Below are 13,419 nucleotides of genomic sequence, written 5' to 3'. Positions count from 1 at the left end.
ATTTTTAATTTTCAGAACAAGTGGTGTGAACATTTCATTTTAAGCAACTTAAACGTTTTGGGATGCTGGAATCTGAATTTAAATCATGTTTCTGACTTGCATGATGAACAATTGTTAAAGAATATTGCCTTTTACTATGAATTTGAAAGTACTCAAGGTAGTATCTTAATATGTATTAACATAATATCATAAACAAATTACATAAAACCCTTATAAGTTTTCCAGTACATACCACAGCAACATTTTTGTTTCTTGAAAACCTTTGTTTGTGTGTGTACATACTTTTTACGTATTTTATTTTTACTTCACTTAATAGCATTTGAAAATGAGTTTAATAGCATTTGAAAATGAGAATATGACATAATATTAAGTTATATTTTTATTTACGTGGTAGATGCATATTTTATAACACTTACTGTAATTAATATAATCCTTTCACTATTTTTGAACATTTAAGGGTGTATTGCATTTTTCCTAAAAATAAATAAAACTGCATTTTGGTACATACATAATTTTTGCCTTCCTTTGAATATTTTTATAGAGTAAGTTATCTAGAGTGGCTTACATAGTCAGAGAATAATAAAACATTTCAAAACATATCTTTCCTGAATGAACATTGTTGGAGTTTGTTGGGCTTCTGGCATTTAATTCCCTTAGATGACAAACATTTGAATAAACTCACTGCATAAAATGTAGCAAATTTTACTAGTTTTAACAAAATTCTCACCTTCTCCATATTCTGTAAACTCTTTAAAAACTTGTTTTTAAATTAGTTTTTAAAGTTGCAAGCTTATATGTAGCATATTGTTCTTCATTATTTTAGGAAATAATTATATATTTATCATTAGTATTATTTAATAAGGACTATGATTAAAACGGTGATGTTCCATTGTTAATTTTTTTTTTTTTAGCAGGGGGAGGGTATCTCAGTATGTTGCCCAGATGGCCTTGAACTCTTGGGCTCAAGTGATCCTCCTGCTTCAGCCTCCTGAGTAGCTGGAACCACAGGCCCATGTCACAGGAACTGGCTCTGCATTATATTTAAAGAGAAAATGACTTTAAAAAACTACTGTCATAGTGTCATGACTAATTTTCATGCAAATGTGTAACTCACTCTAAGTTTCCATATCTGATCATCTTCCCAGAGCTCTATGAATTTATTCAAAAAAGATGCTCTGTGCGTGTCTGCATGTGTATGACTTTTAAGATTTTAATATTTTTTATTGTTATGCAGAACCACATTTAAATTTGGGAGATTCCATTAGGAGGGATTATGAACACCTGTGGAATATTGTGTCACACCTGGTTAAAGAATTTGATGTTGGAAAGTGTTTTCCTCTGAGAACAACAAGAAGACCTTTTCTTGGACAAAAGAAATCAGTCATTCAAGGTATTAAATGGGTAAATTATAGTGGAACAAAAGCGTGTTTTTCCTGAACAACTTTTAGAAGCTGTAATAATTCAGTTGTTCCAAGTGTGAATAATTTTCCTTCACTGTGCTTTCTTGTTTACCTCTTAATTGAGGTTTAAGATACATATAATAATGTGGTTAAAGTAAACCAGTGTGCACGAAAGTCTGGTGAAATTTTACACAGATATATACATCTGTGTGATAACCACCCAGATCAAGAGAGAGGCCATTTCTAGCACCTCAAGAGAAAGTTCGTCATGCCACTTCCCAATCCATCCTCCCGCTCCTGTCGTCTCTTTCACAGACTTCAATACAGTTTCTTAGTTTTGTCTGCTTTGAACTTTGTTGGGATGGAATCGTGTAGTATATATTCTTTCTATTTTTTTTTTCTGTCAGTATAATGTCTGAGACATTCCTGCCTGTTGTATTTACCATTATGCTTAAAAGTTATTGCTGTGAACTGTCTCTTTGTATGAATATATTACACTCTGTCCATTTGGAGCATTTCCTAACTATTGGCGATTGAATTGTTGAAGAAGCAGTAAAATGATTTCAAAGCTGCTGATGGATATGAAGGAGGAACTAATGAATGCTGTGGAAACTAAAGATTAAGAGACACAACCCAGTCTGGAAAGGTTGACCTCTCTGAAGAAGTGAAGAGAAGTGAAATGAGTCCTGGTCTGAAGGATGAGTAATAGTTTGCTGGGGGAAGGGAAGAGCAAAAGGTTTTCCAGAGGGGACATGGTACTTTAGAATTCCCCAAGGGGCTGAGATATGTTTATGTAACCAGAGAGGAGAAAAGCTGATGAAACTGAGTAGGGGGTACTTGTTGGCTCTGTTAAGGACTTAGGAAATTGTAAGAGTAATGAGAAGTGATTGAAGGGTAAAACTGTTATGAATATTCTTACATATAACTTTAGGTAGATATATGCATTTATTCACTTCAAGTATATACATAGAAATGCAGCTTTATGAACTACTGTCCAAATATTTTCTAAAGTGATAGTTCCAAGTTAAACTCCCACCTTCCATGTGGGCATTTTGGAATTTTAGAATTGCTTCCCAGCCTTGTCAATCTTTTTTTTTTTTTTTTTTTAATGAGACAGAGTGTCACTCTGTTGCCCAGGCTGGCGTACAGAGGCACCATCATAGGTCACTGTAACCTTGAACTCCTGGCCTCAAGCAAACCTTCCACCTCTGCCTCCCAAACTGCTGGGATTACAGGTGTATGCCCAGCCTACTGTTAGTCTTTTTTATTTTGGCCATTCTGATGGGTGCGTGGAGGTAGCTCATTGTGGTTTTAATTTGCATTTTCTTGGACTTTTCATCTGTTATTGGCCATTTGAATATCCTCTTGTGAAATGCCTGCTTGTCTTTTGTCCATTTATAAAATATAGGTCATGAGTATTTCACAAGTCTGTGATTGATCTTGAATTTACTTTTGTATGGTGTGAGAGAGGGGTTATTTCTTCGCCCTCTGTTCTTTTTCATAGGTTTATCCTTGAGCCTTGTTTATCCTTGAACTAATATAAAAGTTGATTATGGTAGTTCTGTAAGAAACTTTGGTTTTGGTAGTGTAAGTGCTCCAACTTTGTTCTTTTGAAGATTGTTTAGTTTATTCTGAGTCCTTTGCATTTTCATTTAAATTTTATAATTGGCTTGTTAATTTTTAATAATAACTTGGATTATTGTTGTATTGAGTCGAAGACCCATTTGGGAAGTGTATCAGTTATTTTTCTACCAGATAAACAGAACTAGTAGGATACATATATTAAGAGATTTATTGCAGGGAATTGCCTTACCTGATTATAGGGACTGGCTCAGCAAGTCCAAAATTTATAGGGCAAGTATTAAGGAAGGAGAGGCTGGAACTTTGGGGCATGAGCTGAAGCTGCAGGTCACAGGTGGAATTTATTCTACTTCAGGGAAACCTCAATTCTGCATTCAGGGACTTTGAGATGATTGGATCAGGCTCATCTAGATTATCTAGGATAGTCTTCTTTACTTAAAGTAAATTGATTGTAGTCTTTAAGCCCATCTACAAATACCTTTACAACAACAAACAGATTTGTGTTTGATTGGATAACTAGGGAACTATAGGCTAATGAAGTTGACACCTAAAACTGACCATTTCAGTCTACCTCTTGTCATCTGAGCACCCGTATACATATCCTTAAACCATACTTAATCTCCCAATAAAGGCACTAACAAAATCACACTTGTGCTTAACATGATACAACTATCCTGCGTACAACCAACAACATGTTAACTCTTCCTTCAAAAGATAACGCTAAGTTCTTGGGCGATTTTCACTCTTCTACTTTGATATCCTGTAACCTAATACTGTGATACAAAGCATACTTTTATGACTACATTGTATGTAAACTGATAAAAGAAGAAAACAGAAATGTCTGCTTAATATATATATTTTCAAGACAAAATAAGGAAGAAATGCCCCTAACTATTACAGTCCTCATTTCTGCAACTGGTCACATGGTCATAGCTGGTATTTATGACTGCCTCCTCCTCCCATTACCTATTCCCTATACCCTTTGCACCAGCAAGCACCTAAGCTGGTTATGGTTCTTTGCCTGAGGTCCTCCTTTTCCAGGGCCGCTGTCACAAAGCACCACAAGCTGGTGGCTTACAGCAACAGAAGTTTATTCTCTTACAGGTCTGGAGGTTAATGTCTGAAATCAAATTGTCTACAAAATTGGTTTCTTGTGGAGGGTCTGATTTAAAAGCTAAACTGTTAATGGAAAAACTAAACTTTGTAAAATATTTCAAAGAGGTTTATTCTGAGCTATATGGGTGACTGTGGCCTGGGGAAAGCACAATCCCAAGAAGTCTTGAGTAAGTGGCCCTGAGGTGGTTGGGTTACAGTTTGGTTTTATACATTTCAGGGAGGCAGGAGTTACAGGCAAAGACATAAATTAATACATGGGAGGTATACACTGACCCCAAAAGGCAGGATATCTTGAAGCAGGAGCTTACAGATTATAGGTAGATTTGGAGATGATTTCATTTGCAATTGTTTAAAGGAACAAAGCTTTGTCTAAAAACTTGGGGCCAGGCGCTGTGTCTCAGGCCTGTAATCCCAGGACTTTGGGAGGCCGAGGTAGGCAGATCACAAGATCAGGAGATCAAGACCATCTGTCTAACAGTGAAATCCCGTCTCTACTAAAAATACAAAAAATTATCTGGTCATGGTGGCACGTGCCTGTAATCCCAGCTACTTAGGAGGCAGAGGCAGGAGAATCACTTGAACCTGGGAGGCAGAGGTTGCAGTGAGCTGAGATCGCACCACTGCACTCCAGCCTGGGCGACAGAGTGAGACTCCGTCTCAAAAAGCAAAGCAAACAAACAAACAAAAAACTTGGAGTTAGCAGAAAGGTTTAAGTTAAGACCAGGAGTCTGCTCATCATCATGTGATGTTCTGCCAGAGTCAGGTTTTCAGAGCACGTCATGGTATACTGAGTCATAGTGGCCTGTAGGGCGAATGATGTCACCTTGGACCTGGCCTTAGGTCTTGTTAATGATCTTATTGCCACAAAGAGTCTGTTCTGTCAGTCTTGCAATCTCTATTTTAACATTAATGCTAGTCAGTTTTTGTGTCTAAACTGCAAAAGGGAGAGGGGTGTAGTGAGGCCTATCTGACTTCCCTTTGCATCGTGGCTCAGAACTCAGTTTTAAAGGTTTCTCTGGGGGTAACCTTGGCCATTAGGGGATCCATTCAGTTATTTGTGGGGGTTGGGCTTTGAATTTTATTTTAAATTTATAATCCCATGCCTCTCTCTCAGCTTCTGGCGGCTGCTGGCAATCCTTGGTGTTCCTTGGCTTGTAGATGCATCGCTTTCATCTCTGCCTCTCCCTTTACATAGTGTTCTCCTTCTCTCTGTGTGTTCCCTTTGGGTCTGTGTGCAAGATTCTCTGTTCTTAAAAGAATACCAGTTATTACATTAGGCCTCACCCTAATCCAGAATAACCTTATCTTAACTTGATTTCATCTGCAAAGACCCTATTTCAAAATAAGGTCACATTCACAGGTAGCGGTAATTAGGACTTGAACATGTCTCTTCAAAGAACACAGTCCAATCCAATCCTTTGTTCCTTAAGGGTATGGACCCATAGAGTACTGTTTGCATTGGTTTGTTGTAGTTTTCCATGGACATTAATCACATGGCATGGTAGTACGAAGGGATGTACTACGGGATCCTTAAGGGATCGCCTGTATTCTGGACATACTTTCTCTTTCCCCTCCATTGAGTAGTAGCAGCCCGATGTCCCCTTGAGAATCAGGATCAATCATAGCAGCCAGCACAATAACCCTTTCCTTTGCCTGTTGATTCAGAGGCACAAGGAATTCAAAATGGCAAGATGGCAGTCCTAACTTCTAGTTCAACAGAATCATTGTGTCTCCTGGTGGAAACATTCCTCTCTTTGGAACTAAGATCTCTAAACAGACAGAACATAGAGTTGCCAGAACAGATAGCAGAAATTTTGCTAGCATATCACTTAGGAGTAATAGTCATCCCTTTTCTATCTCTGGAATCCTGAATTTGTGAATTATGCCTATAATTCACAAACAACACTATATATTGGACACTAATTCAGAGCAGTTACTGCCTTCTGGAGAACGTTGCCCCAGCCTTCAAAGTATTTCCACCTAGCTCACACTGTAACTGTGTCTCTAAAAGGCTGTTAGACTATTCTACTGAGGCAACTGCTTCAGGATGATGGAGAATATGGTAAGACCTGTGCATTCCATGAACATAGACCCACCTCCACACCTCATTTTCTGTAAAGTGAGCTCCTCGATCAGAAACCATATCGTGTGAAACACCAAGATTGTGGATAAGGGTTCTGTAAGTCCAAGGATGGTATTTTTGGCAGAAGCATTGCATGCAGGGAGGGTAACTATATCCAGAGTAACTGTCTGTTCCAGAGGGAATGACTCCTTTCATGAGGGAAGCAATCTATAATCAGCCTGCAATTGTGTCAGCGTGGACGTGTTGCAGGGCCTTCTCTTATTCTTGGCTCCAATAAGAACTAGCAGCTTTTCAGGTCACTTGATAAATAAGCCAGAATAGCACACCTAAGTGAGAAATATGTTGCCTTCCAAATTCACAAAGGTCCCCCAGGCATTATACTTTATTTTTTAATTGTAGGAGGGGGCCAGATGCAACAACTACCCTTCTCCTAAGAAAGGATATCTTGATATACCCCACACAACTGGATTCCTACAAGTTATGCAGAGGTGGAACATCCTTGAATTTTTGTTCCATTCATTTTCCACCATCAACAAATTTTGCTGAGATGGAAATTCTCTGAATTTTTGCTGAATTTATTTCCCATCTTTGACATACAAATGTCTTATTGGTATGTCAAGTAGTGTCTACTTTTTATTCAGTGGATCCGAGCAGCGTAATATTAACTATGTGATGGACCAGTGAGATGCTTTGTGGAAGAAAAAATTTTCTTCCAGAAAAATTCCCAGGGGGCTAAATTATGACATAGGGCTAGGGTAGGACAGTGAAGGTGTATTTTTCTGGCCTTCCCAGCTGAAAGTAAAGGGTTCCTGGTGGTCTTTATTAACAGGAATGGAGAAAAAAAGCATTTGCCAGCTCGATAGCTGCGTACCAGGTACCAGGAGTTGTATTATTTTACTCAAACAATGAAACCAACCCTGGAACAGCAGCTGCAGTTGGAGTCATCATAGGGTTAAATTTACAGGAACCTATTGGCAGTTTCTAGAATCCGTCTGTCTTTCTGCATAGGCCAAATAGTCACGCTGAATGTGGATGTGAGGAAAATCACCACTCCTGTATTATTCAAGTCTTTAATGGTGGCATTAATCTCTGCAATCCCTCCAGGAATGCAGTATTACTTTTGGCTTACGATTTTTCTAAGTATAGACAGTTCTAGTGGCTACAATAAGCCCTCGTTCCATAGGTCAAGGAACCAACCCGGGGATTTGTTGAGTTGCTGAGTATGTCTGTCCCAGTTATACATTCTGAAACTGGTGAAATAACAACACAGTAGATTCAGGGACCCACTGGGAGATGAACTTGAGAGAAAACTTCATGAGTCACCTGATGCTCCACAAGCCCTTACTGACTGGGGGGTGGGCGGTGGGGGGCACAGTGACATTCTGGGTCGCCTGGAATTAGTGCCAGTTCAGAATCAGTATCCAGTAATCCCCTGAAGTCAGATGATTTCCCCTTCTCCAGTGGACAGTCACTCTGATAAATAGCAGTAGGTCCCTTTGAGGATGACTGAAGAAAGATGAACAGTATGAGTTTGGGCAGTGGAGCAGGGACCTTCTTCAAAGGGACTCAGCCTTCTCTCTAATCAAGGGATTCTGGGTCTGTAACGGGGCTTAAGTTTAAGAACTGATTAGGAGCCATGACTGGTGATTTAAATTAGGCATTTGTTCACTTTCCTTAGAACTCTTTCTCTTATACAGATCAATTTAGAATTTAGTGGAATGCCCATCTATTGTTTTTTTCTAGGAACACTAAGACCAGCTAGCCAATGCCGTAGGTTTCTGTGAATCAGACTATTCAGATTACTGCTTTGACTTTGCCGTCCATTATGGTAACCATAACTACCTTATCTTTAGTGATTAAGTGCTGCCACTTGGCCCCTGCCACCCCAGGATTGAATTATCCCTGTTGCATTTAGGGAACCCAGTTTGCTGGTAGCATTTCCCACTGCAATTTCTGACTTACACAGTAGAGTCACCATGGAGCTATTCCAGAATTCTGGGGTTCCCCTTACAATTTTATTTCTCATAGTTGTGGTGGAAGGTGTGTCCTCTGCACCCTTATGGATTGAGTGAGCAGATCTTACATGAGAAGTCACTCTGACCTTCCAATCTCTCTAAGCCTTTGGATACCTTAGGTCAATCACATGTCCAATTGGAGTTTCAGAAGCAGACAATAGAGACATCAGAGGAAGAAATATCCATAGATAATGACTGAAAATAATTTTTTTTCTGATTTAATGAAAGACACAAATACCTGGAGTTAGGATGCAGAAATGAGTCTCATATAGGACATACACCTATACACATTCACGCAGCTATGCTCACAACACACACACACACACACACACCCAACTAGACACATTATAGTGTAACCGCAGCATACCAAAAACGAAGTTCTCTTAAGAATTAGAAAGAAAACAGTTACCTACAAAGACATAAAAGTTAAATTGCTAGTAGACTTCTCCACAATAACAATGAACACAAGATGGTAATGAAATAATATCTTTTAAGTAACGAGACAAAATAATGGTTGTTGGGGGATAGTATAACCAGCATAAGTATAACTTATGAATGAGGAAATAATATAGATATTTTCAGATGCACGAGAACTGAGTTAACTAGCATCATATCCTCATTAAAAATATTTGTATATGATACAATTCAGGAAGAAGGAAATAGTCCCAAGGGAAAGTGAGAGATGCAAGAGGAATGCAAGTGGAAATTGTGGATACATTGGCAGACGGATATTGCCCAGAATTTAGGAATGAGGAAGGAGAAGGATTGTATTTTTTCATCTATAGTTTTGAACAAAGCTAAATTTAAAAATTCTCTAGTCAAAGCTAAATTTAAAAATTACTCTAAAGAATATTTGGTGATACATAAAATACTCGTATTATTAATTTTTTCCTATTTTTGTCATTTAATTTTCGTGGAGACTTTTATGTAGGTGAATTCTGAGTGATGCTTCTTTTTTCAAGTGCTGTTATTACTATACTGTGACTCATTATTCATATTGTGAAATAATAAAAAAGAATAAGTATTTGGAAATGGAAAACCTACATATTCGTCTATCTAATGATCTGTTACCATCTACATACATATATAAATGGCTATATACTAATTTTTAATATACTGGCTTGTTATAACATGTTTTCTTTGAGGAATATCTCATTTGGAAGCTCTAACTTGGTAAACTTTAATAAAATTTATGTAAAATATTATGCATTTGAAATTTTAAAAATAATGTTCAAAATTCATATCGGATAGTTACACCTTTCCTCTCAAATTTGTATTTGTTTTCAGAAATCTCCTTGGAAAAGATGCCTAGTGTGGGTTTTATTCCAATGACATCTTCTGTAATTGATGAGTTTGTTGGAGATATGATGAAGGATTTGCCTATTCTAAAGAGGTATAGAGTTAACGAAGTACCTGATTTAGTGCCATTAACTCTAAAATACTAGTGAAATGAATGACTCATCAAAATGTCTGTGTAATATATCATATCAGGATATGGTAAATTCTATATAATGTGACTATAATACATTTAAGTGATTGTAACATCTGGTATGGCAATATGATTATATAAAAATCTATGTTATTTTGAACATATAATAAAATTACTTCAGCTATAAAGTTTACTACATAGTTGTTGATATGGATGTGACTGTTACAAGAATGACAGAAATTCAGGGGTTTTATGTCTCTGAGATTTTGTGACCCATATTATATCACAGAAATAGAAAAAGAGATTTTTTGATTTCTATATTATAGCCTGAAGTTTGTGCAAAAATTAAAAAAAAATTATTTATTTATTTTTACAGTGATGATCCAATTGTTCCTTCACAGTTTAAAGAAAAGACATCTGATGAACTTTTGCACTGGCATGCTCAAAGACTCCTTAGTGACGACTATGACAGGATCAAATGTCACATTGATGGTGAGCTCTGTAACCACAATAAAATAGAGCTTATACGAATTGCCTTTGCTGCTCTTTTTATTAACAGTGAAAAGACATTACATTGTAAACACGTTATATTTTGAATGAGATCTATCTATATATTATATATAATACAATATTTTGAATGAGATCTCTATATACAATATATACTCTATATATACATATGTATACACGCCCACTATATATATATACACAATTGAAGAGACACTGTAGGAAGCATGCTGTCTGAAAAAAATCCCACTATATTATCTGGTGTGCATATGTACGTATGCATGCAGATGTATCTGTTAATTCAAATAGACATTTATTAATCTTTTAAGGACATACATATGCATAGTATTGTCATGAAAATATCAGATGCTGTTTAAGTGGGAAAGATAGTTGATGGTTTTAGGAATCTGTCCATACCTTGAAGTAAATATGCTGATACAGCCATAGTCTTCCTACAATTTTAGCTCTTTTCCTGCCAAACTATTGTCTAGTTGATTGCATGCTGCCAAGTACCAGCATACTTGTGCCCATGAAAACTCAGTAATGAGGAGGGGTTGAATCTGCAAAAAGTAAAGCCCATAAAACAATTAAAAATAGGTCGTAAGGAAAGGAATTCATAGATCTTTTCTTCCTGGTTCATTCTTTTAGTGTCTTTCTCCAGTCCCATGTTTATTTCCACCCTTTTCAGAACTAGTATAACTTTTCAGAAGGATGTAGAAATAAGTCAAGTAAGCATGCCAATTGCATATAGGAAGAAGTCTGTTTATTTAAGTGTCTTCCAAGATTCTGCATGGTGTGCTTCCAGAGTGGTTTGATTTGTGATCACATACACAAACACAGAAAAAGCAACAACATCCAAAACAACAAAACGCCAGCTTGTTTATTATATCTTTTACGTTTGTAAAGAGTGTTCCTAGGTCTTAAGTGAGTCTAACCTTGCTTCCTGGAATTTTCTGTCATTTGAATTTTTGCATGGTGCAAGATAATTGGTATCAGCATCTGTGAACTGTAAGCTCCTAAATATCTGTGACCAGAAGTAGAGGTTTTCCTTTTTAGGAATGCAAACAGAATGTTTTAGGTCCGGGGTCAACCACCTTTTTCTGAAAGGTCTAAGTAATAAATATTTTAGGCTTTGCAAACCAAGAGACAAAAATTGAGAGCATGATGTAGGTACTAATATAATCATTTAGAGGGTAACCAATTACAAAAAAATGTACTGATCAGATTTGACCATGTGGACCTAGTTTGTAGACCATTGTTCTAGGTGAATGTGCTATCATACTGTCCCCAACCTGCCTCTTCTTCTCTTCTCCTGCCAAATGACAGGGGCAATGTCCATGTACTTGGAGCGGGACATTAGCAGAGCTTTGTCCTCTCTCTTCTTCAAATAATATAAGGAATTGTTTTGTCAGCATAAGGTAGTCTGATCTCATTGGCAAATACTGAATTATTATTTGGAGTCAAAAAAAAATAATATGTGGCTACACATATATAACAATATTTTAAAATACGTGTTTACATTTTAAGTCTTTCTATTTCAGAACAATCTAGAGATCCTCAAGTTCTTGATTTCCTGAAAAAGAATCAGGATTACCGGCAATTTTATGGGAAATCGTTAGAATCAATCTCTACAAAAGTCATTGTAACTCAAACTACTCAGCCAAAGGAGGATTCCAGTGGTGCCAGTGCTAAAATGTTACAGGTAGATCTCATATATTTTGCCTAATTTTTTTCTTTGATGTTGTTTTGCTTTCTTTAGGCTCATATTTGTCTCTAGAGGTGTCTTCCATGCTCTTCTTTCTCACATTTGCTAACTCTCTTAGTCCGTTCTCATATTGCTAGAAAGATATACCTGAGATTGGGTAATTTATAAAGAAAAAAGGTTTAAGTGGCTCACAGTTCTGCACACTGTACAGGAAGCATGGTGGCATCAGCTTCTGGGCCTCAGGGAACTTCTTTTTCTTTTTTTTTTGAGACGGAGTTTTGCTTGTTGCACAGGCTGGAGTGCAGTGGCGCGATCTCAGCTCACTGCACCCTCCGCCTCCTGGGTTCAGGCAATTCTTCTGTCTCAGCCTCCCAAGTAGCTGGGATTACAAGCACCCACCACCATGCCTAGCGAATGCTTGGTATTTTTAGTAACCACAGGTTTTCATCCTGTTGGCCAGGCTGATCTCGAACTCCTGACCTCAGGTGATCCACCCACCTCAGCCTCCCAAAGTGCTGGGATTACAGGTGTGGGTGACTGCACCCAGCTTTCAGGGAACTTATAATCATGACAGAAGACAAAGGAGGAGACAGCACTTCACATGACTGGAGTAGGAGGAAATGTTGGGGAGGTGCTACATACTTTTAAACAACCAGATCTTGCACAAGTCACTCATTCACTATCATGAGAACAGCACCGAGTGGGATGGTGTTAAACCATTTATCAGAAACCCCCTCCCCATGATGCAGTCACCTCCCATCAGGCCCTGCTTCCAATGCTGGGGATTACAATTCTACATAAGATTTGGGGGAGCCACAGACCCAAATCATATCACTTGCAAATGAGTTATTTTACTTGCTTGCTGTTAGAAATTCTAAGAAGATTACATAAAATCTAGTATTCTATCCTTTTTAGAATAAGAAAAGATAGATTTTCTGATAACAAAGCATTAAAGGATTACACGCTTGGATTTAGAAAAGTCAAATTTAAGTTAAAAGAAATGTTTGTGATCTGGGTCCAGTGGCTCACACCTGTAATTCCAGCACTTTGGGAGGCTGAGGTGGGCAGATCACCTGAGGTCAGGAGTTCAACATCAGCCTGGCCAGCCAATGTGGCAAAACCCCATCTCCTCTAAAAATACAAAAAATAGCCGGGCATTATGGTGGGTGCCTGTAATCCCAGCTACTCAGGAGGCTGAGGCAGAAGAATTGCTTGAACCTAGGAGGCGGAGGTTGCAATGAGCCAAGATCATGTCACTGCACTCCAGCCTGGGTGATAGAGCAAGACTGTGTCTCAAAAAAAAAAAAAAAAAAAATTTCATGTATTAGTTTAATTACAGTGAAAATCTTTTTACATAGAGGTGGCAAAAATAGGCCTAAAATTTCCATCAGCTTTATTATTTTGCCTGATTTTTGAAAACTGTCTATGTTTTTAAGTCATTTATGCCATTAATCTGTCTTGGACTTCTGTTTATATTAAAGGTAAGACCAGGTCTTCTTGAAAGGAATCCTCCATAACTATTTTCTTTTTCTTCCTGGCTTTACACTAGATCATGCTTGTTTACAAACTTAGAATCCCTATAATTA

At 37.6% G+C, this 13,419-nt stretch overlaps 1 protein-coding gene across 14 annotated transcripts in view; it reads left to right on the top strand.

Annotated features, from left to right (window-relative positions):
• The window catches only part of DDX60L (DExD/H-box 60 like), a 117,657-nt gene that overhangs the window by 30,865 nt on the left and 73,373 nt on the right, over positions 1–13,419 (top strand). For all 14 annotated transcript variants that reach the window (XR_013417368.1, XM_078002415.1, XM_078002416.1 and 11 more), the window contains 5 exons: positions 16–157; positions 1,235–1,390; positions 9,483–9,588; positions 10,001–10,116; positions 11,670–11,830. Coding sequence is in view for 13 of the 14 variants with exons in the window: in XM_078002415.1 (XP_077858541.1) it covers positions 16–157; positions 1,235–1,390; positions 9,483–9,588; positions 10,001–10,116; positions 11,670–11,830 (681 nt within the window). In the remaining variant the exon portion in view is untranslated. The remainder of the gene's footprint in view (positions 1–15; positions 158–1,234; positions 1,391–9,482; positions 9,589–10,000; positions 10,117–11,669; positions 11,831–13,419) is intronic.

Source organism: Macaca mulatta, chromosome 5 (genome assembly GCF_049350105.2).
Source record: "Macaca mulatta isolate MMU2019108-1 chromosome 5, T2T-MMU8v2.0, whole genome shotgun sequence".
Lineage (NCBI taxonomy): Eukaryota > Metazoa > Chordata > Mammalia > Primates > Cercopithecidae > Macaca > Macaca mulatta.
This window is presented reverse-complemented; position numbering and strand designations above follow the sequence as displayed.